This window comes from Mastigoproctus giganteus, chromosome 2 (assembly GCF_048544385.1).
Source record: "Mastigoproctus giganteus isolate SK-2022 chromosome 2, ASM4854438v1, whole genome shotgun sequence".
NCBI lineage: Eukaryota > Metazoa > Arthropoda > Arachnida > Uropygi > Thelyphonidae > Mastigoproctus > Mastigoproctus giganteus.
In genome coordinates, this window is record NC_143576.1 from 171253145 (window position 1) to 171278859 (window position 25715).

The 25715-nt window shown below is 38.2% G+C and overlaps 1 protein-coding gene across 1 annotated transcript in view; it reads left to right on the forward strand.

The window, feature by feature from the left end:
* The window catches only part of LOC150089748 (uncharacterized), a 148805-nt gene that overhangs the window by 88797 nt on the left and 34293 nt on the right, over nt 1-25715 (forward strand). Inside the window, exon 7 of the mRNA XM_090390088.1 lies at nt 11414-11485. Coding sequence (XP_090246214.1) covers nt 11414-11485 — 72 coding nt within the window. The remainder of the gene's footprint in view (nt 1-11413; nt 11486-25715) is intronic.

A 25715-nucleotide genomic window follows, 5' to 3' on the forward strand; every position in this document is an offset into this window, starting at 1 on the left:
TAAGACATTAATTAGCCTAACTGCCCTCTTTTGAATGGAATCTAGAAGCCTGAGAGAGGTTTTGTGCGCACCGCCCCAGATGTGGGAACAATATTCCGTAGTAGGTGGATTTGCGATTTCTACAGAGTCAACGACAGTTTGGAAGAAAATTAATGCCAAGAGAAAAGGAGAAAACCAAGTTTTTTAGATGCAGAGGAAGCAATATTTGTAATGTGCTTTATGCCAAGAGAGATTAGAAGTCAGGGTAATCCCCAAGATCTTCCCTAGAAATCGGAGCGTCATCGAAGATAAACATAGGAGCAAGAAGAATACTTTTTGAGAGATATATGACAGGACTAGGTTTTAGATGGATTGAAATTAAGTTATCTTTGCCCCACTAAAGAATTACCTGGAGATCAGCATTTAAGGAAATGGTAGTGGATATTCGAGAAGTTGAAACTGTTTGAGCAGGGCAAGAATTCTCAAACTGGAAGGTAGAATGTAATGTGCTATCATCAGCAAAACTATGGATACGATTTCCGGTCAACGGAAGAAGGTCATTAATATATATAAGAGGAAAAGTGTCGGTGAAAGAACCAAACCTTGACAAAAACCTGCATTAGTGGAGAAGTTAGAAGACAGAGAGCCATCTACCATTAACAAGTGAGCGGTCAGAGATAAAACTGGATAGCCAATTACAAAAAAATGGGTAGCAAACCGTAGGATGGAAGCTTATTTAGAAGGCCTTTATGCCAAACATGATCCAAAGCCTTTGAGATGTCAAGAGCAACTGCTTGTGTTTCACCCAACTTTTCCATTGAATTTGTCCATAAATGGATAACATAAGCCGGAATATCAAAAGCAGATCGGCACTGACGGAATCCATACTAGCGATTATTGATCGGACGGAAGGTTTCTAGATAGTTTAAGAGTTGGCGATTAATTGATTTCTCCATTACTTTAGAAAGGTTAGAAGTAATTGCAATGGGATAATAATTAGATGAGAGGAATTTGTCACCCTTTTTAGGAACTGGCTGGATAGGAGCAAATTTCCAAGCAGAACGAAAAACACCTTTGGAATAAGAAAGTGAAAAAAGTGGCAAAGAACAGAAGTAAGTTCTGGAGCTCAGGTTTTGAGAACAAGTGGAGAAATACCATTAGGACCTGGAACTTTCTTAGCATCAAGATTCGTCAAAATCCTTCTGACATTCTTTTGACGGAAGACCACAGGAGGCATTAAATGGAACGTGCTGGGAATGGTGGGAGGTGTTTTACCAAGATCATTAATACATGAGTTGTAAGAAAAATGGGATGCTAGCAGGGTCAGCTTTATCCTTGGCTGAAGTGACAACAAAACCATCTGATTTTGACAGAGGTGGTAGTAGAGGTGGGCAAAAGTTGCGCCCAATAGCTTTGGCAAGAGACCAGAATGCTCGCCTACCATTGGACGAGAAGCAAGTTTTTTGGCTCTTAGCCTGTTCGAAATCTGGTTTGGACTGATTATTAACTGCTTTACAAAGTATAATGTTTAATAATAAATATTATTATTACACTATGTCGCTTATAAAAACATAGTACTGGGAATATTTTATAATAAAAATACAGAAATATTATACAATTTCAGAGAATATAGGCTTAGTGGTTTGCTTTAAAAATATGTTGAAAGGGGTTCGCAAGTCAAAAAAGGTTGGGAACCGCTGGTGTACATGCTCCAATACAATGCTCCTTGCATTGCTGTATATGCAAGTATACATTTACTCGTTCTTACTCTTGGTTACCCTAATACAGCCCATCAATTTACTTGTTTCATGAAGACCCACAGCAGTGTTTGAAATTTCCTACAGTGCTTCCTAGTCTGCTGCATGTTCTAATAGAAGAAGTGAAAGACATACATAGAAGCATATACACCCTCCTATCATTTTGAACAGAATGACAGATACTTTCAAATTCAATCCTAACTCGTAACGTTTTTCTCATCATTGTTGAGAAAAACGTTGAGTCTTTTTGTTGTTTTTAACCTTTCTGTCTCATGATTGCAAGTTTTTCTTCTTTCTTTTTCTTTTCTTTTCTTTTTTTTACTTTCTTTTTCCAAAAGAATAGTGAAGCTATGGCTTCACAATTAAAATTTGCAATTTTTTAAAAATTCTAAATTTCTGCATATTTTTGTTTAACACTGGCTAGTTAATGAATTGGCTGTAGCATGATAATCTATGTTGCATAAAATATGAAATTTGCAAAATAGTTATCTGGAATGTTTACTGCATATTTTTTTTTTTTTTTTTGTTTAGTACTAAGCTCATTAACAGTGCCCTTTAAGTTATCAAAGAAGTATGATATAATATTTAGCACATGCCATACTGCAAGATTTTACATATATTATAAAATGTGGTAAAGATAAATGTTTGCTCTGCATACTCTGTGTAGATATTATTTTTCAATTTCTAGCAACAAGAACAATTTAATCAGACATTTGCTAACAAATAAGCATAAAAACAATGTATACTGTTTAGAATTCAAAAATATATGTAACACTTCAAGATGACAATAAGTGTCATATGTACCAAATTTTCATGGAACATAATCACTGTAAAATAGTGAAAATAGCAGAGGAAAAAAAAAAGAAGAAGCAGGCAGGCATGTAAGTGAAAAGAGGCGATAATGGCATTTAAATACAGCAACTCCCTGACTTACGTAATACTCAACTTACGGAAATTCAACTTTACGTATGTTTTTGCTATCTGGGGCAAACTTAAAAAAATCGTTGAAATGTATTTGCATCTTGTAGGAATAAATGGAGGTAATGTGAACCCAATAACATTGGGTTTTTTTTTTTTTTTTTTTGTAATTCGTTCCAAGTCCTTGGAAGTTGAAATTTTGCTGTATTTCTAAGCTATTTATCTCTCTAAAAGATCATATTTATAATGGAAATTGAACAACACTTTCATCATTATCATATGTTCCCATTATAAGAATCAATTTTGAATGCCTTTGTGATATTTTTTTAAAACACATTTCTGGAGGTCACAACCATAAAACAAAAACAATTTGCACTTTCCAGTTTATTGGGCTTTCTGTTAGTGCATCTAATTATAAATGGGAAGTAAACTCAATCTTATTGCATTTGCGATAATACTGATAACTGGAATTCTGTGGGTTTTTATGTTACGGTATTATGGTGAAATGAGTTCCCATATGAAATCTTCAATCATATGAAAAACATAAATAGATTTTCAGAATCTTCTCTTCATTCCTATTTACATATTACAATGATGAAGGGAAAGTGACCAACGGAAAGTGCAAGTGGTAGTAGTGCCAGGAAACTAAACAAAATTGATTTAGAAATAAAGATGAAAATGATTAAGAAGTATGAAACAGGGCAAAGTTTGTCATCTATTGCAAGGGAATTAGGTCTCACTGCTTCAACAGTGAATGCTATTTTAAGGGACAGTGTGTGTATAAAAGAACATGTTAAAGGATCAACGCATTTAAGATTAACAGTGATCACAAAACAGCGTTCAGGTGCTATATCGAAGATGGAACAGCCGTTAATAATACGGATGGAAAATCAGATTCAGAAGCGAGTGCCCCTGAGTCTAATGGCCATTCAAGCAAAACCAAGAATTATTTATGAAGATATTAAGGATAGGTACGGCAAACCCCATCCCAAGTTCGTGGTAAGCAATGGGTGGTTTAATAGGTACAAGCATAGTGCTGCTTTCCACAAGGTTAAAGTATGCAGTGAAGTCGCCAGTGCTGATTCTGCAGCTGCGGAGAAATTTTGTGATGTGTTTTAAAAAATTATTGATGAAGGTATTCAACGCAGCAAATTTTTAACATTGACGATACTGCTCTGTATTGGAAAAAAAAATGCTGGATTGAACATACATTGCCAAAGAGGAAAATACAATGCCAGTTTCAAGGTGTCAAAAGATAGGGCTACACTCTTGCTTGGGGCTAATGCAGTGGGAAATGGCAGATTAAAACCACTGCTTGTGTACCATTCTAGAAATTTTCTTGCATTTAAGGGCATCAATAAAGCCACCCTACCCATGCATTTCTGATCGAACTAGAGAGCATGGATAACAATATCTCTCTTTGAGGATTAGTTTAAATGCTGCTTCATTCCCGAGGTGGAAAAATATTGTAAAGATAACGACATTCCTTTCAAGATTTTGCATTCTATTTGATAATGTTCTTGGACCTCCTATGCATCCAGTTGATGATTTCAATTCAAATGTGAGAGTCATATTTCTACTGCCAAACATGACTTCACTCATCCAACCTATGGATCAGGGTGTTATTTTGAATTTAAAAGCATACTATTTACGCACAACATTTGCTCAGGTATTGTCTGCAGTAGACTGTAAGAAAAATTTCACGTTAAGAAACGTTTGGAAATTTTACAATATTTACCATGGCATCTTAAACATTAATAAGGCCTGGGTGGAAATTACTAAAAGTTGTTTAAATGGCTCACGGAAGAAAATATGCCCACGGCACATAAAAGGCTTTGAAGGATTTGAAAAAGATGAATCATATGAAGTGGTTACAGATAAGATTGCAGAGCTACTTCAGTTGGAGGTTGATGCTAAGAACATGGAGGAGTTAGAGGAAGATGAAAAGGAATTATCTAACAAAGAACTTTTTGACTTGCAGCAGTGATGGTGAAAGAAGAAAATGCTGACGAAGTTCAAGATGAACCAAATGATGAGCCAAGACACTTCATCACCAGAGAGAATGGCAATGGCATTTCGTGAAATTGCAATGGCGAGGTTTGAGAAGATGGATTCTGACAGCGAACAATTCTTAAAATTTAACAGAGGGGTGAATGATTTGCTTGCTTGTTACAAAGAAATCTATAATGAAAAGTAAAAAGCCACTGTCCAGTCATCCATTAATGTGTCTTTCGTAAGGTTGAGCAGCTGACTCCTAAATCGCCACAGCCCCCAACCAGAATGGTATTAAGGGTAAGTTGCTACAATGGATAAAAGGATGGTTAAGTGGGAGAAGACAGAGGGTGGTAATCAATGGGTGCTGCTCTTTGTGGACTAATGTTATTAGGAGTCCCACAGGGTTCGGTGTTGGGTCCACTGTTGTTTTGTATATTTATCTATGATATTGATGAAGGTGTATCAGGCTTAATGTCGAAGTTTGCAGATGATACAAAGGTTGGCAGGGTTGTTAATGACAGTAATGGCAGTGTGCTACTGCAACAGGATCTAGATAATTTGGGCAGATGGGCTAAGAAGTGGCAACTGAAGTTTAACCTTGACAAATGCAAAGTACTGCATATGGGTAGAAGTAACCCCAGAGAAACGTACCAACTGTATTGTACTACACTTAAGGTGGTAGAAAATGAAAAAGACCTGGGAGTAATTGTGCAGGCAGATATGAAGTTTTCTGAGCAATGCAGACAGGCTGCCAGGGCAGGTCATGGGGTTTTGTCAATGAAATATAGGAATTTTGCTAGCAGGGAAAAGGAGGTGATTATCCCTCTGTATAAGGCAATGGTCAGGCCACGCCTTGAGTACTGCGTACAGGTCTGGAGGCCTCATTTTAGGAAGGATGTAGATTTACTTGAGTGTGTACAGAGAAGGGCAACAAGATTGGTGAGGGGAATGAAGGGATCCTCTTACCAAGAGAGGCTTAAGTTCTGCAAATTGCAGTGGCTGGAGACAAGGCACCTGCATGGTGATCTGATTGAGGTATATAAGGCCTTGAATGGATTGAGCATGCTGAATTCTGATGGGATCCTTCCACTTGTTCAGATTACAAACCTAAGGGGGCATAAATTCAAATTAAGAAATGACAGATGTAGAATAGATGTGCAGAAATTTGCCTTTAGCCAGCGGGTGGTTAATTGCTGGAACAAACTTCCATCTGTCGTTGTGGAAGTTGGCAGGTTGAATAAATTTAAGGAGGAACTGGACAGGCATTTGGAGGGAATGGTGTGATTTTTTTTTTTTTGGCTGATGCTGCATAAGCTCATACACATGCCACCACTACTACTACTACTACCTCCACAGCAGCAGATTTATCAGCTGAAGACTTTGATTGTGGCAACAATGTTCAAAAGGTAAAACTTACTGGCAATTATGCCTGTCTCTCTTTTTTTTTATAATTTTATAATTTTCAAAATTTTTTTTAAATTGCACAATTTTGTAATTTTTCTCGTGCATGAGATAAAAAATTGAATAAATAATTCTATTTACATGTTTGTCGAACCTTTTCTTTTTTGATTCAATCAATTCAGCAAGCACAGTTGCGAGTGCTGCACAAGCATGGGAGAAATTCTGACACGTAAAATCCAACTTGCGTTGCGTTCCGCGGAACTGCAATCCGTATGTAAGTCAGGGAGTTCCTGTATGTTCCATATTTGATTACTATAGATGGATTAATCAAAGTGATTCGAAGCCATATCCCATTGCAGTGACCTTTCCGTAAAAAAGAAAAAAAAAGCAGCTTGCCCTCACCACCATTGTTGGAAGGTGCCACTCTAGGGTACAGTATCAGGCATCTTCTGAACACCTCAAAGCATGTGGGATTCCTTTAAAATCTCTATGATACTTAGTGTTGATAATGGCCTTTTTATGGTAGACCTAAAAACTGGACTAGTAAGTTGTATCAAAAGAATAGATTGAGCCCTTGGTGGTAAGAGGCTGTACTTGTATTATAATTAATCCATACAACTAATAAAAAAAAATTAAGCACATGTGTGTACAGACAATACATGCTTAATGTATTAAGCATATATTGTCTGGTGTTTTTTTTTTTTTTTTTTTTGGGGTAAAAGTTTAGACTGGCGTTTAATTAATCAGGAGTGGTAACTCCTGAAGAATCTGTTTAAAGATGAGGATATATTGTCCTCATCTTTAATTAAGATATAATGATATATTGATATTGATAATTAAGATACATTGATTTAATTAAGATATATATTAAGATTTAAAGATATATTGTCTATTTTTTTGGGTAAAGGTTTAATTAGACTAGCAGAAGAGTGGTAACTCCTGAAGCATCTATTTAAAGATGAGGTTAGAAGTGGTGAGAAAAGCTGCATGAACATTTTTCAAAATTAGCATTAGTAGAGGCATACGATGCAAGAAAGCAAGCTTCTGCAGCATCAGCCGGAAAAAAAAAACAAAACCCTTCCATTTCCGCACATCTATTCTACAACTGTCTTTCCTCAATTTGAATCTGTGCCCCCTCAGGTTCTTAATCTGAGCAAGAAGAATCCCATCAAGGCCTTATACACCTCAGTCAGATCACCTCACAGGTGCCTACTTTCCAGACACTGCAATTTGCAGAACTTAAGCCTTTCTTGGCAGAGCACCCCTTTGTTCCCCCTCACCAATCTTGTTGCCTTTCTTTGTATTCATTCTAACAACTCTACATCCTTCCTAAAATGAGGCCTCCAGACCTGTACACAGTACTCTAGGTGTGGCCTCGCCATTGCCTTGTATAACGGGATAATCACATTTCTATCCCTGCTAGCAAAATTCCTATATATCATTGACAAGACTCCATGACCTACCCTGGCAGCCCGTCTTCACTGATCAGCAAACTTCATATTTGACTGCGCAGTTTCCCCAAGGTCTTTTTCACTTTCCACTTCCCTGAGTGTAGTACCACACAGTTGGTAGGTTTCTCTTTGGTTATTCCTACCCATATGCAGTACTTTGCATTTGTCAATGTTAAACTTCAGTTGCCACTTCTCAGCCCATTTGTCCAACTTATCTAGGTCCAGGTGGAGTAGCATACTGTCTTTAACAACCCTGCAACCTTTGTATCGTATGCAAACTTGGACATTAAACCTGATATACCTTCATCAATATCATTGATAAATATACAAAATAACAATGGCCCAACACCGAATCCTGGGGAACTCCACTAATAATATTTGTCCACGAAGAGTAGTGTCCATTGATTACCACTCTGTCGTTTCCCACTCAACCATCCCTTTATCCTTGTAGCAACTTACCCTTAATGCCATACCTCTCTGATTTGTGCAGCAGTCTTCCATGTGCAACAATATCAAAAACTTTCCTGAAATCTAAGTATATGATATCAAAATTATTTTTGGCATTCAGTTCCTTTGTGACCACATCATATTATCCAATCAAATTGGTCAGACAAGACCTCCATTTAACAAACCCATTCTGTGTCTTAACTGTTAGTGCAGTCTTGTCTAGTTGATTCTGCAGTGCAGTCTTGTCTAGTTGATTCTGCAGTGCTTCTTTAACCAGTGATTCCATTCTTTTCCCCTGAACACAAGTTAAACTAACAGGTCTATAGTTACTTGTGTCATCTTTTATACCCCCCTTTGTGAATTGGTGATACATTTGCATACATCCAGTCTGTGTGCATATGTATCACCAATAACCTAACCATCCTCCCCTGAGTCCAAGCAAGCTCTCATAATTATGGCTAAGGGTTTGCTTACTTCCCTTGCTTCCTCCTTCATTATAAAAGAGGCCGCCATAGCCGAGTGGTCAGCTGCGTGGGTGCATAAGTACACGTGCCTTGAGCGACTGGGGTTCAAGCCCATGACTGCTAAATACAGTGCTGTTTCTTGTATTCTGTCTATCTTGTGAACTCCTCTGACCGTTTGGTCGTCCCCGAGTATAAATAGGAAATTTATTTATTTATTAACTAGATTCCATCTGTCCCCGGTGCCTTTTTTATGTTTAACTTCAACAATTTTTTCTCCACTTTGCTCTCAGTTATTACAAAATCACTTAGCTCCCTGGTAGAGTTTGATAAACTTCTTGCACACCTCTCATTGAATAATTCCCCATGTCTGAATGCAGATGCAAAATACTCATTCAGTTTATTAGCTGCCTGAGCATGATTATCAGTAGTCAACCCATGTATGTTAAGTGGTTTCCAATCTGATGCATCCCTTTCCTTCTAGAGTTTACATAAGTAAAGAACTCTTTGCTGTTTTTCTTTGTATCCTTTGCCAAGGATTTCTTGAAATCTGCCTTCGCCTGCCTAACCTCCTTTGTGACTTGACTACAGACTAGTTTATACCTGCCATAGGCTTCTATGTCACCTGATACTTTATATGCATCCCATACATTCTTTTTCTCTGCCATGAGCCTCATTAATTCATCTGACATCTGTTTAGGCCTAAACCTTGAACAATATTTCTTAGTTGGAATGAAAAGTCTAGTCTCCTCCAAAATTAAGTCCGTGAAGATTTCCCATTTAGAATTCACCGTTGGTAACATCAGTGCACTGTACAGAATTTAACAACTGTCCGAGACCCCTGTAGTCACCTTTACAAAAGCAATAGCCTTTCCCTTTAGCCCTGATGGTAGTTAAATTTTTAAGTAATTTCCATATCAATACATTGAACACTGTCGCCCAGTGGTTCCTTTATCTGCAAATTCTTAATGCATGAATAATCACTGCTGATAATCAGATCAAGAGTATTACTCTCTCTCTCTCTGGTTGCCTCTCCAACATGTTACTGTAGAAAACAGTCATCCAATAAATCCACAAAAGTCTTGCTAGTGTGCGAGTGACCAACCCATAAGTTCCAGCCGATATCTGGAAAGTTAAAATCCCCCATTATAAGACATTCTGATTTACTGGCCCACTCTTTCTCTGCACAATTGCTCATTATACTCATCAGATTCATTAGGCCTATAAAACACACCTATTCTCATTTTCCTTTCCCAGTGCTTATGTCACACCATACAGACTCAACATTGCATTGTCCACCAACATCAATTGGATGCACTTCATTAGATTTTGTGTTTCTAACAGCATAACCCCCCCTCCCTTTCTGTCCTGTTTATCCTTTCTGTACACATTGTACTCCTCAAATTCCAATTCTGCACTGCTTGTGGCTGTGTGACACCATGTCTCTGATATTCCAGCAATATCTGCCTTTGATGTCTTGACTAGCACTTCAAGCTCATCAAATTTATTAACTATACTCCTAGCATTGGTGTACATGCACCTGTTTCTACTCTTGTATTCACAGCCCATGTATTTATTTGTTCCACTATGACTCCTCTCAGTACTGGAAATCTCCATTACCTTGCTTTTCAGGCTGCCATTGCTTCTAATAGAAGCAATGCAAGAATCACTTTTGCCTCTGCCTGCAGCCACTGTTAAGCTTTTAATCTATGTATCCCCCCAAGCTAACAGTTTTCTGACCCAATTAACACTGCCTCAATAGCATCAGCAAATATTCTTGCGCCCTTTCTATTTAAGTGTACCCTATCCCTGTAGAAGCAGTGTCTCCTGTCAACAAGCACAGACCAGGCTGGAAAAAATGCTACCCCTTGAGCCTTGCACAATCTCTTCAGGGCTGAATTGATCGAGAAGGCTCTCATCATATACTCCCGTCTATTATGTCTGGGCAGAATTGCAGACACTTTCACATTCAACCCTAACTCACGACTTTTTTTTCAACATTGACCTGTACTTGTTGAGTAAATCTGCAGATCTCTTACTCTTCATAACATTAGTTCCAACATGTACAACAATATCACATTTTGTGCTCTTAAAAGATATCTGCTCTACGTCATCAACTTTTGCAGATATACCCCGGTCCTGTTCCACCTATCCTTCTTGCATGATATATTCCCAATCTCCCTGACAATAGAGGCACCAACAATAACTAGTGACAATGGAGGCACCAACAATAACTAGTGAAGAAATTAATATGAGGGGCCCATCAAGCTCTCAGCTGCTCAGCTCAAAGGCAGAGCTCACTCCTGTGCATCAGGTAACACAGAGGCAATCTCCAAAGCAGAATCTCCAATAATGCTGACTCATCCCAATCTAGTTCATAATCCAAAAGAAGTTTCAAAAGAAAGGAAAGGACAATTACCTTACAAAATCTCCAACATTTTCAAAGGTGAAAATATGGCAACATGATTCAGTGATAGAATAATATTCATTTCTTCATGTATATATTTCCTGGAAATTATAACATACAGAAATTCAAAACAAATATTAACATGTTTCTTGGGTTCCGGTTTCAGTAGAGCAGCACCATAGATTTCAGGAACTTTTGTTTGGGATTTCCATAAGCAAAACTTTATCAATGATTTGTGGTCCATAAATCACCAATAAATGCATTATTTTTTTATTACATATTAAAAATTCAATATACATATTGAATATTGTTAAATTAAAAAAAAAAAAAAAGTATCTTCTTTGTATTGATGTCTATCTTTATTCAGAATGAAACTTGAGACTGCTTGTTATTGAAACTGAATTTGTTTACTGTTAAGGAAATTAGATTTCACAATGTGAGAGGAACAGTTAAGGATATAATTTATTTAATCAATTTACTAGATCGTATGTATAGTTTAGCTTAATTTTTTTTAGCTCAATTTACTTTAAATAATTCAAATTTAACTTTAAATTTAACTAATTCCAGGTATTAATGTTTATTTTATTTGTATTTCAGACAAAATACGCAAAAATTCCTGGTATCGAAGATAGCGGAAGAACGTGTAATGCAGCAACTCAGACTGAAAGGGTATTTTAAGTGGTGTTAATACTAATATTTCTAATGTAATAATAAAATTGTATTTTTGGCAACTGTTGCAGTTAATTTTGTTATTTTAAGTGAATACCTTTGTTTTTGTTTTTCTTGCGTCACTGTAGAATGCATTGCCTTTCTGCTGTCCTGACTGCCAAGCAATATTGTTATTAGATGGTTTTTCCAAAATGATTGAAAGCATTTTTGGTCACAAACAGATTTAATTTTCTTATGAAGTTTTCTTCTTATTTAGTTGATATTAAAAGAACACTTTGTAAAGGAAACAAACAACCAGACAAGCAAGAACTAACTTCTGTTGATATGGACACCTGTACATGGTGAGTCCAGATTAACAACACTGGGGTCTATAGGAATCTGGTGTGTTTGCTATGTGCTGCAACCTGTGGAACCTTGGAATGGGGGGGGGGGATCCTGGTGGTTGGGGAGCTCCAACCCCAATACACCACTTTAACAAGTTGAGAGATTGTGGAGAATGAACTGTCTAGTGGGTTTGCCTGCAAAAATTAACTGTGTTGATGTCATGCCCCTACTGTCAAGGTGCCTCCATAGCCAGGTGGGTAGGAGTGGCAGTGCGTAGCACACGCTTCTTGATTAGACCGGGGTTAGAGCCCATGACCAAATACGGAGGATGCGGAAAGGTCAGGGAATGACCACCACATATCCCCGGAGCAATATGGCCTTAGTTGCTAATGCTCCTAAAAACCAAACAACAACCCTAATGTCAAAATCTGAGGGATGGGATTCAGGCTGGCCCAGGTGCGGTGCTCGAGTAGCCCTAGTGTCCCACTCCTATTGCTTTCCAGGTAATAGGTACCTCTTTAGGCTTTCTGATTGGTGGGGAACCAGGCATTGAAGCACACAAAATCCTGTGCGAAACTCTTTCTTCTGGGAATCCTAATACAGTACTTACCAAAAAATAATGGCTGTGGTCCACATTACCTTAGCAAAGAGGCCCTGAACCGAAGCTTAATCATTACTTAACTAGTGAGAAATGCCCTTCTTTATTCAGTAGAGTTTAGAAGAGTTGGTAAATTCCTCTAAATCTATAAAACTGCTACATTCTGGGGGATGTACTTGTTGAAACCAAATATCAGAAGCACTCGGCCTTCTCCCAAGGCAGTTTTCTTAGAAGAATGCCAGTTACAGTAACAACCCTACAGAACATTCAATTCTGCCTAAGGTATCAGAATGATCTTTGATATATTTTGAAGCAAAAAGTCCTGAACTGAAAATTAAATGAGTAGTTGCGCTGATAAATGAATATTTGTACATAGCGAGGGAATCTACTCCCCACTAGAAATCTCGTCCTTATTTTCAGTTTTCTATCATTTCCTAATTCAATCACAGTTGGGTACTTTCAATGCTCGGTTCAGCCACATATACCAAATCTTTTAAGGTGGTTTATGTGCCCGAAATATGGACACCCACAAATAGCTTGTCATGGTGCCCTTGCATGCACTCAAGTGTAGTGTAAATGACTAAAATCACAATATGTTCAGCCACAAAACTGGCATGTACCTAGTATACTATTACCTTGGAAATCAAGCAGAACACCCTGCATACTCCTAAGCATACCATTTGTGGAATGAAGAAAAAAAAGAGATACAAATATTAAAGGTGGCTGAACATAGCAGGAGACAAAAAAAAGCAGTGAAACTTGTAAATAGTAACAAATCTTCATACACTCAGAAGGTTGCAGGAAGATGTTCCGTTGAAATAGAAACTGAAATGCTATTCCCAAAAAAGTCATGCACTCCCATGACAACTTTTTATTAAGACCTCCCAAATATCTGTATAGAAAGCCTGTGCATTCTCACACAGTCTTTCTATATGGATATTTGGGACACACACACACACACACACACACACACACACACACACACACACACACACACACACACACACAAGGTGAAGGAAATAAGAGATGGATCAGTCTTTGAACTCTTTGCCAAGATAGAAATGGACATTGTTCAATGGCCATTTCTCCGAAAGGGGATGAATCCAAGACTTAGAAAATTAACTCCTCGGCACTTTTAAAGCTGGCCTCTGGATCCCCCAGCATCAATAATGACTAAGTTTCTAGTGAAGTTATCATGGATTCCATTAAACTGTGGATTGACGTCAAGGCTCTCCTGCAAAAACATGAATCAGTTTGCTTTTGCGTGCAGAGACATATCTGAAGGAAAAATGATTTTATCTTATAGTATGCACTTCTTTAAAAAAGACTGGCATTCTGTAAATTGTAGTGAATTCTGGAAACTTGTCATTTGCATAGCAACCTAAATGCCAGTGGCATCTTTACTCTTTCTCAGAAAACACATCAGAGGATATAAATTTAAATAAAAAAAGATGGCTGCAAAATAGTTGTGGAAATTTTCCTTCAGCCACAGAATAATTTATTGTTGAGATAAACTTCCACTTAGTGTTGTGAAAGTATCAGTCTTTACTGATGAAAGACCATGCTGAGAAGAGGCTGTGCAAGTGAGGCTGAGCCATGTGAAATTAGTGATGTTGTAATTACAGATGATTGTTTATTAGAAAACCTTTTGGGCATAAAGGTAAGTAAGACTCCCGGAGTTGATGGCATATACTTTGTAATTTTGAGGGAGAGTGTGATGGAGTGTATTGAACCACTGAGGTTAATTATGAGGACATCTTTGGACTCAGGGGAGATTCCTTTGTATTGGAGAAGTGCCAATGTATTGCCAATGCATAAATGTGGTTCTAAGAGTGGGGCTGGTAACTACAGACTGGTTAGTCTGACTTCAGTGTTAGGAAAAATCTTAGAGGCAGTGATTGAGAGTGCAATCCAGGGATGTTTATTTAGTATTAGCAATAGCCACATGGTGCAAGCAGCCTATTATTATTATTAGCCATATGGTGCAAGGGAGCCCAAGGCTTATGCTGCACCAGTCAAAAAAAAAAAAAAAAAAATCCCATGTTAACCTGAGAGAGAAGTAGAAGGGAATCAGCAAGAAAGAGAAGAATGATGATATCCAGCTCAGGACCCTGGATTTGCCAAGCCCATACTCACCAGATGTGAGCCCGTGGGGTAATGACTCATGCTGCACCAGCCAAAAATAAAAAATTAAAAAATAATAAAAAAATAAAATAATAAGAATAAAATTTAAAAAAAAAAATTAATACGAGAAAACGAAATAGTCAACCTATGTGTTTCCCTCCAGCCATAAGTTTCCCCAAACAGTCAGCCTCTACCACCCATGTAGGTAACTTATTCCAGTAATTTATAACTCGCTGGCTAAAATAAAACTTGCTGCAATCCATTCTAAACATCTCTCCCCTGTAACTTGAAATTATGGCCCCTAGTTCTAGAATCATTTATAACTGTATAAATTTTGTCCTCATTCATTTTACTTATGCCTCTCAGAACGTTAAACACCTCAATCAGATCTCCTCTAAGATGCCTAGTTTCCAAGCTCTGCCACCCACATATTCGAAGTCTTTCCTCATATGGATGCCCTTTTGCCGATATCACCAGGTGGGTTACCTGACTTTGGACCCTTTCAAGAAGCTAGGTCTGTTTTTTAGGTGCTGTCTCCACACTTGAACACAATATTCCAAGTGTGTTCTAACAATAGCCTTATATAATGGGATTATCAGGTCCTTATCTCTACTAGCAATTGTTCGATAAATCATTGATAGGACACCACGGGCCTTCCTTGCAACCTGTCTACAATGCTCGGAGAACTTAATGTCTGACTGTATCATAATAGAGTTGAACTGAAGTCTGTGTTTCACTACAGACTTTAGTTCAACTCTACCAAGTGTACAAGTTATTTTTGGGTTACTGTTCCCCCAGGTGTTAATACCTTACACTCTGCTGGATTAAAGCATAGCTGCCATTTTTCTGACCATCCCTGAAGTCTGTTAGGTCACTCTGAAGAAGCTCTACTCAGTGCTGATCATTAACTACTCCACCAATCTTTACGCCAATCTTTAATCTTTACATCTGCAAATTTAGTCAAGACAGTCTCTGTCCCTTCTACGATGTCATTTATGAAAATAAAAAACAACAGCGGTCCGAATACTGATTCTTGGGGAACCCCACTTCTTACATCAACCCAATCTGCAGAGTAACCATTTATCACAACCTCTGCCTCCTGCCCTGAAGCCATCCATATCCATCTAAGAATTTTCCCTGTGATTCCAACTTGTTCCAGCTTATAAAGTAACCACTCATGTGGGACTGAGTCAAATGCCTTCCTGAAATCCAAATAAACGTCAAAATTATTTCCTAAATTCAACTCTTGAGTGACCTTGTCAAAATAGCTAACCAGATTAGCTAAACATGATAAACATTAGCTAAACATATCAACAGGATCTAAATAAGTTGGACAAATGGGCTGAGAAGTGGCAACTGAAGTTTAACATTGACAAATGCAAAGTACAGGCAGTCCTCGTATAACACGTGTTTATACTACATGAATTTGATCATACACGATTTATAAATAGGGGAACGATATCGTATATAACATGAACCGAATTCGCTTATGCACGATTCGCCTTTGTGTTTACAAAAAATGGCAGTCGAACGTGGAATCACCCCAACTGAATGCAACCCAATAGGAATGAAGAGAAGATTCTGAAAATATATTTGTTTTTTATATCAGTGAAGAGGAAACACATTTCACCATAATAACGTAAAAACCCACACAATTCCAGCTATCGGTATTATCGCAAATGCAATTAGATCGAGTTTACTACCAGTTTATAACAGATTCCACTAGCAGTAATGCAACTGGAAATTGTTTTTATTGTTTTATGGTAGTAACCCTCAGAAATGTGCTTTAGTAAAATGTGATAGTGAGGTGTCATAGTGTGTCTCTGCCTTTACAGTGTTGTTTATTCAGTTGCTACACGCGGCTGTATTTATGTGTATCAAGCATGCCTCCTCATTTTGTAATTGTGCTTTATTCCCTAAAAATTAGTAAAATACTTAAAAGGTGTGAAAAGGAAGCGTCCTGGTGAAGACACTACAGATTCAGAGATAAAAAGAAAAGCAATATCAATAAACAGAGGCGGACTGGATCAAAAATTCTTACCTGGGAAAAATCGTAGTTGCCTCCTACTATGGTTTATGGCCAAAATTACACTGGCCTCCGGCCCACCAGGGTTTCTCTGGTAAGGTTTATGGCCAGTCCGCCTCTGTTGATAGAGAAAAAATATGAAATTGTGAAACGCTTTGAGCGAAATGAAAGACTATGTGATATTGCATGTGCTACAGGCCTAAATGAGGCAGTGCCAAGAATTAGAAAGAATGCAGAGAAAATAAAAACAACTTTCATAGCAGGACCAACTCAAAGTGTAATTAAAATCCATTAGATTAAGACACAAAGAATTGGAAGAGATGGAACGGCTGCCATCTGTTTGGATAGAAAATCAAACAAAAAACAAGTTTGCTTACGATAGAAGCAAAAGCATTAGCAATATTTTATTACGTAATAGTCATAATAAAATACGTAAGTATTTTATTATGATAATTTATTGTGTTTGGTAATGTTTTGGTTACAAATGTTTGTGTTCAATCTTGGGTAGTCGGCACCTAACCCTATTTTTCCCATTGGGCCTGTTGTTTATGTTGCATGATTTTGCATTGCACGAGGGTTTCTAGGAACACAACTATCATTCTATACGAGGACTGATTGTACTGCATATGGGTAGCAGTAAACCAAGAGAATCATACAACTATGTGAGTGTAGTATCACATACAACTATGTGATACTACACTCAGGGAAGTGGAAAATGAAAAAGACCTGGGGGTAATTGTGCAGTCAGATATGAAGTTTGCTGAGCAGTGCAGAAGGGCTGCCAAAGCAGGTCATGGAATCTTGTCAATGATATGTAGGAATTTTGCTAGCAGGGATAAGGAGGTGATTATCCCATTGTACAAGGCAATGGTCAGGTCACATCTTGAGTATTGTGTACAGGTCTGTAGGCCTCATTTTAGGAAGGATGTAGAGTTGCTAGAACAAGTACAAAGAAGGGCAACAAGATTGGTGAGGGGAACAGAGGGGTGCTCTTACCAAGATAGGGTTAAGTTCTGCAAATTGCAGCACCTGGAGACTAGGCACCTGTGGGATGATCTGATTGAGTGTATAAGGCCTTGAACGGGTTGAGCAAGCTCAGTGCTGATGGAATTATTCCTCTTACTCAGATTACGAACCTGAGGGGGCATAGATTCAAATTGAGGAAAGAGTAGTAGAATAGATGTGCGGAAATTTGTCTTTAGCCACTGACTAGTTGATTACTGGAAAAGACTTCCATCTCTTGTTGTGGAAGTTATAGCTTAAATAAATTTAAGGCTGAGCTAGACAGGTATTTGGAGTGAATGGATGGGTGAAATGGAAGTTTTTTTTTTTTTTTTTTTTTGTCTGATTCGACATAAGCTGGCTTTCTTGCATCATATACCTCAACTAATGCTAATGATTTTTCCTCTACAAAAACATACTGACTGTACTTCAAAATTCCATTTCTATTTAAATGATTCCGAATTCTACCCTTGATGATTGTCTTTATGATTTTCCCTACTACTGAAGTTAGACTGACCAGTCGGTAATTTTCTCCTCCTCTCTTAGAACCGCCCTTATGTATTGGAGATACATTGGCACTTTTCCAATCCAACAGAATCACTCTTCAGTCCAGTGATGCTCTCATAATTAGCCTCAATGGTTCAGTGCACTCACTTTCCACCTCCCTTAAGGTTATATGGTATATTCCATCAACCCCAGGAGCCTTACTGGCCTGTAGGCTCAAGTTTTTTCATTAAATAATCGTGAAATTTCAACGTCATTAATTACATTTTTTTTACCTTCACTCCCATAATTTCTCATTGACACAAAGGGTGTTTCTTCTGTAAATATCGATGCAAAATAACTGTTGAGTTCATCTGCAACTTCAGCTGGTGTATCTAATGCAATCCCACATCCACTACATAAGGTTCCGATCTGGTTTGTATGTCTCTTCTTTGCATTTATATATGTGAAGAATTCCTTATCCCCACTCTTTGCCAGCAATTTCTTATAATCTGCCTTTGCCAGCCTAACCTTTACTGTGGCATTATTACAGATCAGTTTGTAGCTGTTATTGCTCTGTTACCTTTCCATGCTGTCTTTTTCTGCTGAAGTAATCCGGCGACTTCCTTTCCTTATTCATCCAACTTGGAATCTTCCCCGTGGAGTTTTTTTTTTTTTTTTTTTTAATGGTATTCAACGATTCTGTGATTAATGTTTTAAATGTATACCATAATTCAATTGTATTTGCTCTCTGTACAATATCTACCCAGTTAATAGAGGCTATGTAGCAACTTAAGCCATCGTAATTTACTTTTCTGAAGTTATAACCCATTCCTTTGGCTTTAACTACTACTACCTCTCTCTTCATCGTCCACCGTAGAACTCCATGATCACTTCCTGCTACTGGTTCCTGTACTGTCAGCCCTATTATATCATCTGGTTCATGGGTGATGATGAGGTCTAGAATATTCTTTTCCCTAGTACTTTCCCTGACATGTTATTCATATATTGTTGATACGAATAACAATCATCTAGTTGATACAAAAATTTTTTTCCCTTTTGTAGAGTTTCCTTCCCATTTGCTCCAATCAGAGGCAAATTAAAATCACCCATAATAAGAGATTGATTCTTACTTGCCCATTCCATTTGCATGTAGAGACTTTCATCATAATATTCGCAATCACCTGGCCTGTAGGTTATGCTCATTCTCCTTGTATCTTTGCTTCCCAATATCTCCCACCATACAGATTCTATACTAGCCTGTGAAATGTCTGAATCTGGGAAAGCTGGGCACTGACTCTCTTTAAAAATTACAGCTCTGAATTAGAGGCTCCGAAAAAGCGATGTGTTTGCCGTTTTATTTACCTAATTGACATTTTATATTGTACTTTATAAGTAGCCTTATAGTTCTAGTTACACTGGTTATTTTTAATTTAGATAAGAGTTTTTGTAGATTACTACTTAATATACGTAAAACTGTTTTTTCGTTCACTTCTTGCGGCCATTTTGTTTTCCTATAGAGAGAGTGGTAGGGAATTCAAATTTTTAATTGTGATAACTAGGTAGCTCTAACGTAAAATTATATAGCCTAATACGCATCACTGCATTTAGGAATTAGATAGTGTAGTATTGACAATTAATTAATTAAATTTATTGATCTTATTAATTTAAAATATCATGCCCCAGACTAGAGCAGCAAAGCAACAGGCACAAAGTGGCAGGAGTGCTGTGACTCGGGGGAGGACTGAGGGAGACAATTCTCCAATGCATCACAGCCTAAAAAAAATGTGCAACTTGTGAAATGTTTGCCGAACTCTCTGGAACAGAACATGATCTAGCCAAGGAGGATATCTTTGTGTGTGTGCCATGTGCAGATTGTCTAGAAATTAGGCATCAACTCAGTGTTCTATTGGGTGTCTATGAGAGCGTGAGGTGTAGAGTAGATGCCATTGAAGAAATTAATATGAAGGGCCCATCAAGCTCTCAGATGCACAACTCAATTCCAGAGCTCACTATTGTGCATCAGGCAACACATCGGTAATCTCCAAGGCAGAATGCACTTGTCCAAAGGAACTACTTATTGTTGGTGACACTTTTTTCAGGGAGAGGGTAATATATTGTGTAAAAATGATAGATTGAATAGGAGCAGGGTATGTCTGCCAGGGGCAAAAGTTGATACTGTGAAGCATATATCATCTTTTAAGGGCACAAAGGGTGATATTGTTGTACAAGTTGGCAACAATGACATCAAGAGTAGGAGATCTGTAGATGTACTTAACAAGTACAGGTCAAAGTTGCAAAATAGTTGAGTTAGGGTTAAATTTGAACGTGTCTGCAATTCTGCCCAGACGCGATAGGAGAGAGTACATGATGAAAGCCTTGTCAATCAGTTCGGCCCTGGAGGGAATGTGCAAGGCTCATGGATTAGAATTTTTTTCAGCGTGGTCTGTGCATGTTAACAGGAGAGACTGCTTCTACAGGGATGGGATACATTTAAATAGAAAGGGTGCAGGAATATTTGCTGATGCTATCGAGGCAGTGTTAGGTAAATCGGAAAATTGCTAGCTTGGAGGGATTCACAGACTAAAAGGTTAAAAGTGGCCGCAGGCAGAGCTGAAGGTGATTCTTGTACTACTTCTATTAGAATAAGCAGCGGCCTGGAGCGAGGAATGCTAGGGGTTTCAGGGACTGATGGCAGTCATCGTGAAACAGGTGGGTATATGTGATGTGTTAGGGTAACTAAGAATAAGAATAGGTGCACATTGCATGTTTAAAAATAACTAAATGCACAAGGCATAATATGTTAAGAGTAAGAGTTTAATGTCTATATAATATCGGTGTGTATAAACCATAGATAACTTTTAAAAGAAACTATAATAGTAGTGTGGGAGGCATCATTTGCTCCGTATCTCATATTGTGCTTCTCCTTCACAACGAGTTGCCCATGTATTGCAATACCTCAAATAAGTGACGCTTCACTAATAGCGAAGACTATTGTTACTTATTCTCAGTGAGCACCACCACCCAGACGGCACTGTTTCAAAGCTATTGTCCCGTCATCAGGTTGCTGTTCGGATATCAGAGAAATGGCGCAAAACAGATATGAGCAGTGCAGAATTGGAATTTGGGGAGTACAATGTGTACAGAAAGGATAGATAGGAAGGGAGGGGGGGTTATGCTGTTAATTAAGAAAAACATAAAATCAAAACAAGTTCATCCAGTTGATATAGATGAACAGTGCTATGTTGAGTCAGTTTGGTGTGACATAAGCACTGCGAAAGCAAAAATAAGAGTAGGACTGTGTTGTAGACCTGACACGAATGAGTATAACAAACAATTGTACAGAGAAATAGAGTGGGCTAGTAAATCAATGTCTTATAATGGGGGATTTTAACTTCCCAGATATTAACTGGAACTTGTGGATTGGTCACTCGCACAGTAGTAAGACTTTTGTGGATTTATTGGATGATTGTTTTCTGTAACAGCATGTTCGCGAGGCAACCAGAGAGGGTAACACTCTTGATCTGGTTATCAGCAGTGATCATTTGTATATTAAGAATTTCCATATAAAGGAACCACTAGGTGGCAGTGATCAGTGTACTGATGTGGGATTTACTTAAAGATATAATTACCATCAGAGGTAAAGGGTTTTTGCTTCCATAAACGTGACTACAGTGGTCTCAGACAGTTTTTAAATTCTGTACAGTGGGACTAACTGATGATGTTATCAACAGCAAATTCTAAGTGGGAAGCATTCAAGAAATTAATCGTGGAAGCTACTAAATGTTTCATACCTACTAAAAAATTTTATTCAAGGCTTAGGCCTAAATAGTTATCAATTGAACTAATGAGACTCGTTGCAGAGAAGAAAAATGCATGGGATGCATATAAATTATCAGGCGACCAGAAGCCTATGGCAGATATAAGCCAGTCTGTAATCAAGTCACAATGGAGGTTAGGCAGGGAAAGGCAGATTAGGAGAAATATTTGGCAAAGGATGCTAAGAAAAACAGCAAGGATTTCTTTACTTATATAAACTCTAAAAAGAAGGGGATGAATCAGATTGGTCCCCTTGATATCGATGGTTCGATGTTGATGTTCCCGCTCATATAGCAAACAGATTGTTTGAGTATTTTGCATCTACATTCACACATGAGGATTGAAAATGCCAGAAGGTTATCAAATTGTAGCAGGGTGCTTAATGATTTTGTAATAACTGAGAGCAAAGTGGAGGAGAAATTGTTGAAGTTAAACATAAGAAAGGCACTTGTGGTGGATGTGATCTATCCAATTAGTAAAGGAGTTGACAAAGGAATTAAGCAAACCCTTAGCCATAATGATGAGAGCATCCTTGGACTCAGAGCAGGTCCTCATGGACTGGAGATGTATCCCCAATTCACAAGGGGGGAATCGAAGTGTGACACGAGTAATTACAGACCAGTTAGTTTGACTTCTGTTCCGGGTAAAATAATGGAGTCACTGGTTAAAGATGCATTGCAGGATCATCTAGACAAGACTGCAGCAATAATTCAGACACAGCATGGGTTTGTTAAGGGAAAGTCTTGTCTGACAAATTTGATGGGATATTATGATGTGGTTACAAAGAAACTGGATGCAAAAAATAATTTTGATATCATATACTTGGGTTTCAGGAAAGCTTTTGACACTGTTGTGCATGGAAAACTACTGTACAAATTGGAGCAGAATGGTATTAAGGGTAAGTTGCTACAATGGATAAAAGGATGGTTGAGTGGGAGAAGACAGAGGGGGGGAATCAATGGGTGCTGCTCTTCGTGGATTATTGTTATTAGTGGAGTCTCACAGGGTTTGGTGTTGGGTCCAACGTTGTCTTGTATATTTATCAATGATATTGATGAAGGTATATCAGGCTTAGTGTTGAAGTTTGCAGATGATACAAAGGTTGGCAGGGTTGTTAATGACAGTAATGGCAGTGTGCTACTGCAGCAGGATCTAGAAAATTTGGGAAGATGGGCTGAGAAGTGGCAACTGAAGTTTAACATTGACAAATGCAAAGAACAGCATATCGGTAGAAGTAACCCCAGAGAAATGTACCAACTGTGTGGTACTACACTTATGGTGGCAGAAAATGAAAAAGATCTGGGAGTATTTGTGCAGTCAGATATGAAATTTTCTGAACAATGCAGATAGGCTGCAAGAGCAGGTTATGGGGTTTTTGTTAAGATATGAAATGAAATTTTCTGAACAATGCAGATAGGCTGCAAGAGCAGGTTATGGGGTTTTTGTTAATGATATACAGGAATTTTGCTAGCAGGGAAAAGGAGGTGATTGTCCCTCTGTATAAGGCAATGGTCAGGCCACACCTTGAGTACTGCATACAGGTCTGGAGGTCTCATTTTAGGAAGGATGTAGATTGGCTTGAGCATGTGCAGAGAAGGGCAACAAGATTGGTGAGGGGAATGAAGGGATCCTCTTACCAAGAAAGGCTTAAGTTCTGCAAATTGCAGCGGCTGGAGACTAGGCACCTGCGAAGTGATCTGATTGAGGTGTATAAGGCCTTGAATGGGTTGAGCCCACTGAATTCTGATGGGATTCGGGATTCTTCCACTTGTTCAAATTACGAACCTAAGGGGGCATAAATTCAAATTGAGGAAAGGTGGCTGTAGAATAGATGTGCGGAAATTTGCCTTTAGCCAGTGGGTTGTTGTTAATTGCTGGAACAAACTTCCATCTGTCGTTGTGGAAGTTGATAGGTTAAATAAATTTAAGGAGCAACTGGACAAACATTTAGAGGGAATGGTTGTGTGAATTTTTTTTGGCTGATTTTTTTTTTTTTTTTTTATGAAAACCTCAAACACGAAAGGTATCAAAACCTATAGTACTTAGTACCGTGTGTGGGTTGAAGGAGAAGTATGGGGGGAGGGGGATGCCGGAAACTTTGCTCTAGAAACTAAACATGGGTTTCACCATTTCAAGCCTCCAATAAGCAAAGTGGTGGTATTTCACCGGTTGATAAAAGTCATCTACCAACTATGCTACATAAGCTCATACGCTTGCTTTCTTGCATCATATGCCACGATTACTATTACCTGGCCTGTAGGTTATGTCCACTCTCCTTGTATCTTTGCTTCCCAATATCTCACACTATACAGATTCTATACTAGCCTGCGAAATGTCTGAATCTGGGAAAGCTTTCATCACACAGGCTGCTTTTAATAAGAAGCATGACCCACCACCTCTTCTATCTGCCCTATCCTTCCTAAATACATTATACATATAATGAATATATATATTATGAATATTATACAATATTCAATATATATAATGATTATTATACATTGATTATACATACTGTAATTCATCATCCCCTATCTACGGGTGACACCACATTTCCTTAAGCCGCCTCCGTAGCCAGGTGACAAGGGGCAGCAGTGCATAGCACTGCTGCCCCTTGATTAGACATGCTTCTTGATTAGACCGGGTTCGAGCCTATCACCACCAAATACGTAGGATGCGGAAAGGCCAGGGAATGATCACCGCATAATCCCGTGAGCAATATGGCCTTAGTTGCTAATGCTCCAAAAACCAAATAACAAACACAAAACAAACCAAACAATTTCCTAAGCCCTATTATGTCAGCATTACTTGTCCTAACCAGCAGTCCGAATTCATTCATTATATTGACAACAATTAAGACTTAGTGTTCGTATAAGTATTAACTACTCTGATACACCTCTTAAAGTTATTTAAGCTTGCTTCCCTTAGCTAACCCACCATTTGAAACATTTCTGCCCTCAGAGTATCATGCTAATATGTTTCTGTTGTGGTAACAAACAAGAACTTGAGTTATGTGCAAGTGTAACTTTGACCAATAATATCAGATAAATGTGTATTTATATTACCCTTGTCCCAATAAACTAGCAGTTTTACTGAACTTTTAGGTATCCTCAATAATACTGGCAAAAGCTCTTGCACCAACATTTATTGGAATCTGTCTCTATAAAACAGATTCCTTCTACCTACAGTGCAGGCCAAGCTGATAGAAATTACCCCAAAAAGCCTTGCAGACCTTCTTCCAGTCTTAAGTTAATCCACAAGGCTTTTACCATATAATCCTTCCTATTGTGCCTGGGCAGAATTGCAAACATATAGACATTGTGACCTAATTCAAGGCAGTTCTTTAGCATGGATCTGTATTTGTCTACCAAATTGTCAGATCGTGTTTGCTTAATATTATTAGTCCCCACATGAATAATAATATTCTCTTTACCCCCCTTAAAATCTGACAGTCTGTTGGTGATATTATTAATAGTTGTTCTCAGCAACCATACTCTGATTCTAATCCATCTATCCTTATTACAAAAAATATTTCCCACTTCACTGACAATGGAGTCTCCTTATAGGACTAAGTTCTTTTGAACCAGAGTAGTTTGCACTTGGTTATTCTGTTCTCGGGCCCAAATCGGGAGTGCATCACTTGGTAGGTTACTAGAGTCTCGAGTCCCTGACGAGCTCCCAGTTGCATTATTCTTGAGGGCAAGCACCCATTTTTTTCACCAGCTTAAATTGTTCTAGCAATGCATCAAATTTTAACTTAAGATCAGTACACTCTTTAAAACGGTGACGAAGAAAAGAATCTCCAGGAGAGCTATGATTATCTGCTAGGCTGATCTTGGAATACATTCCACAGGTTC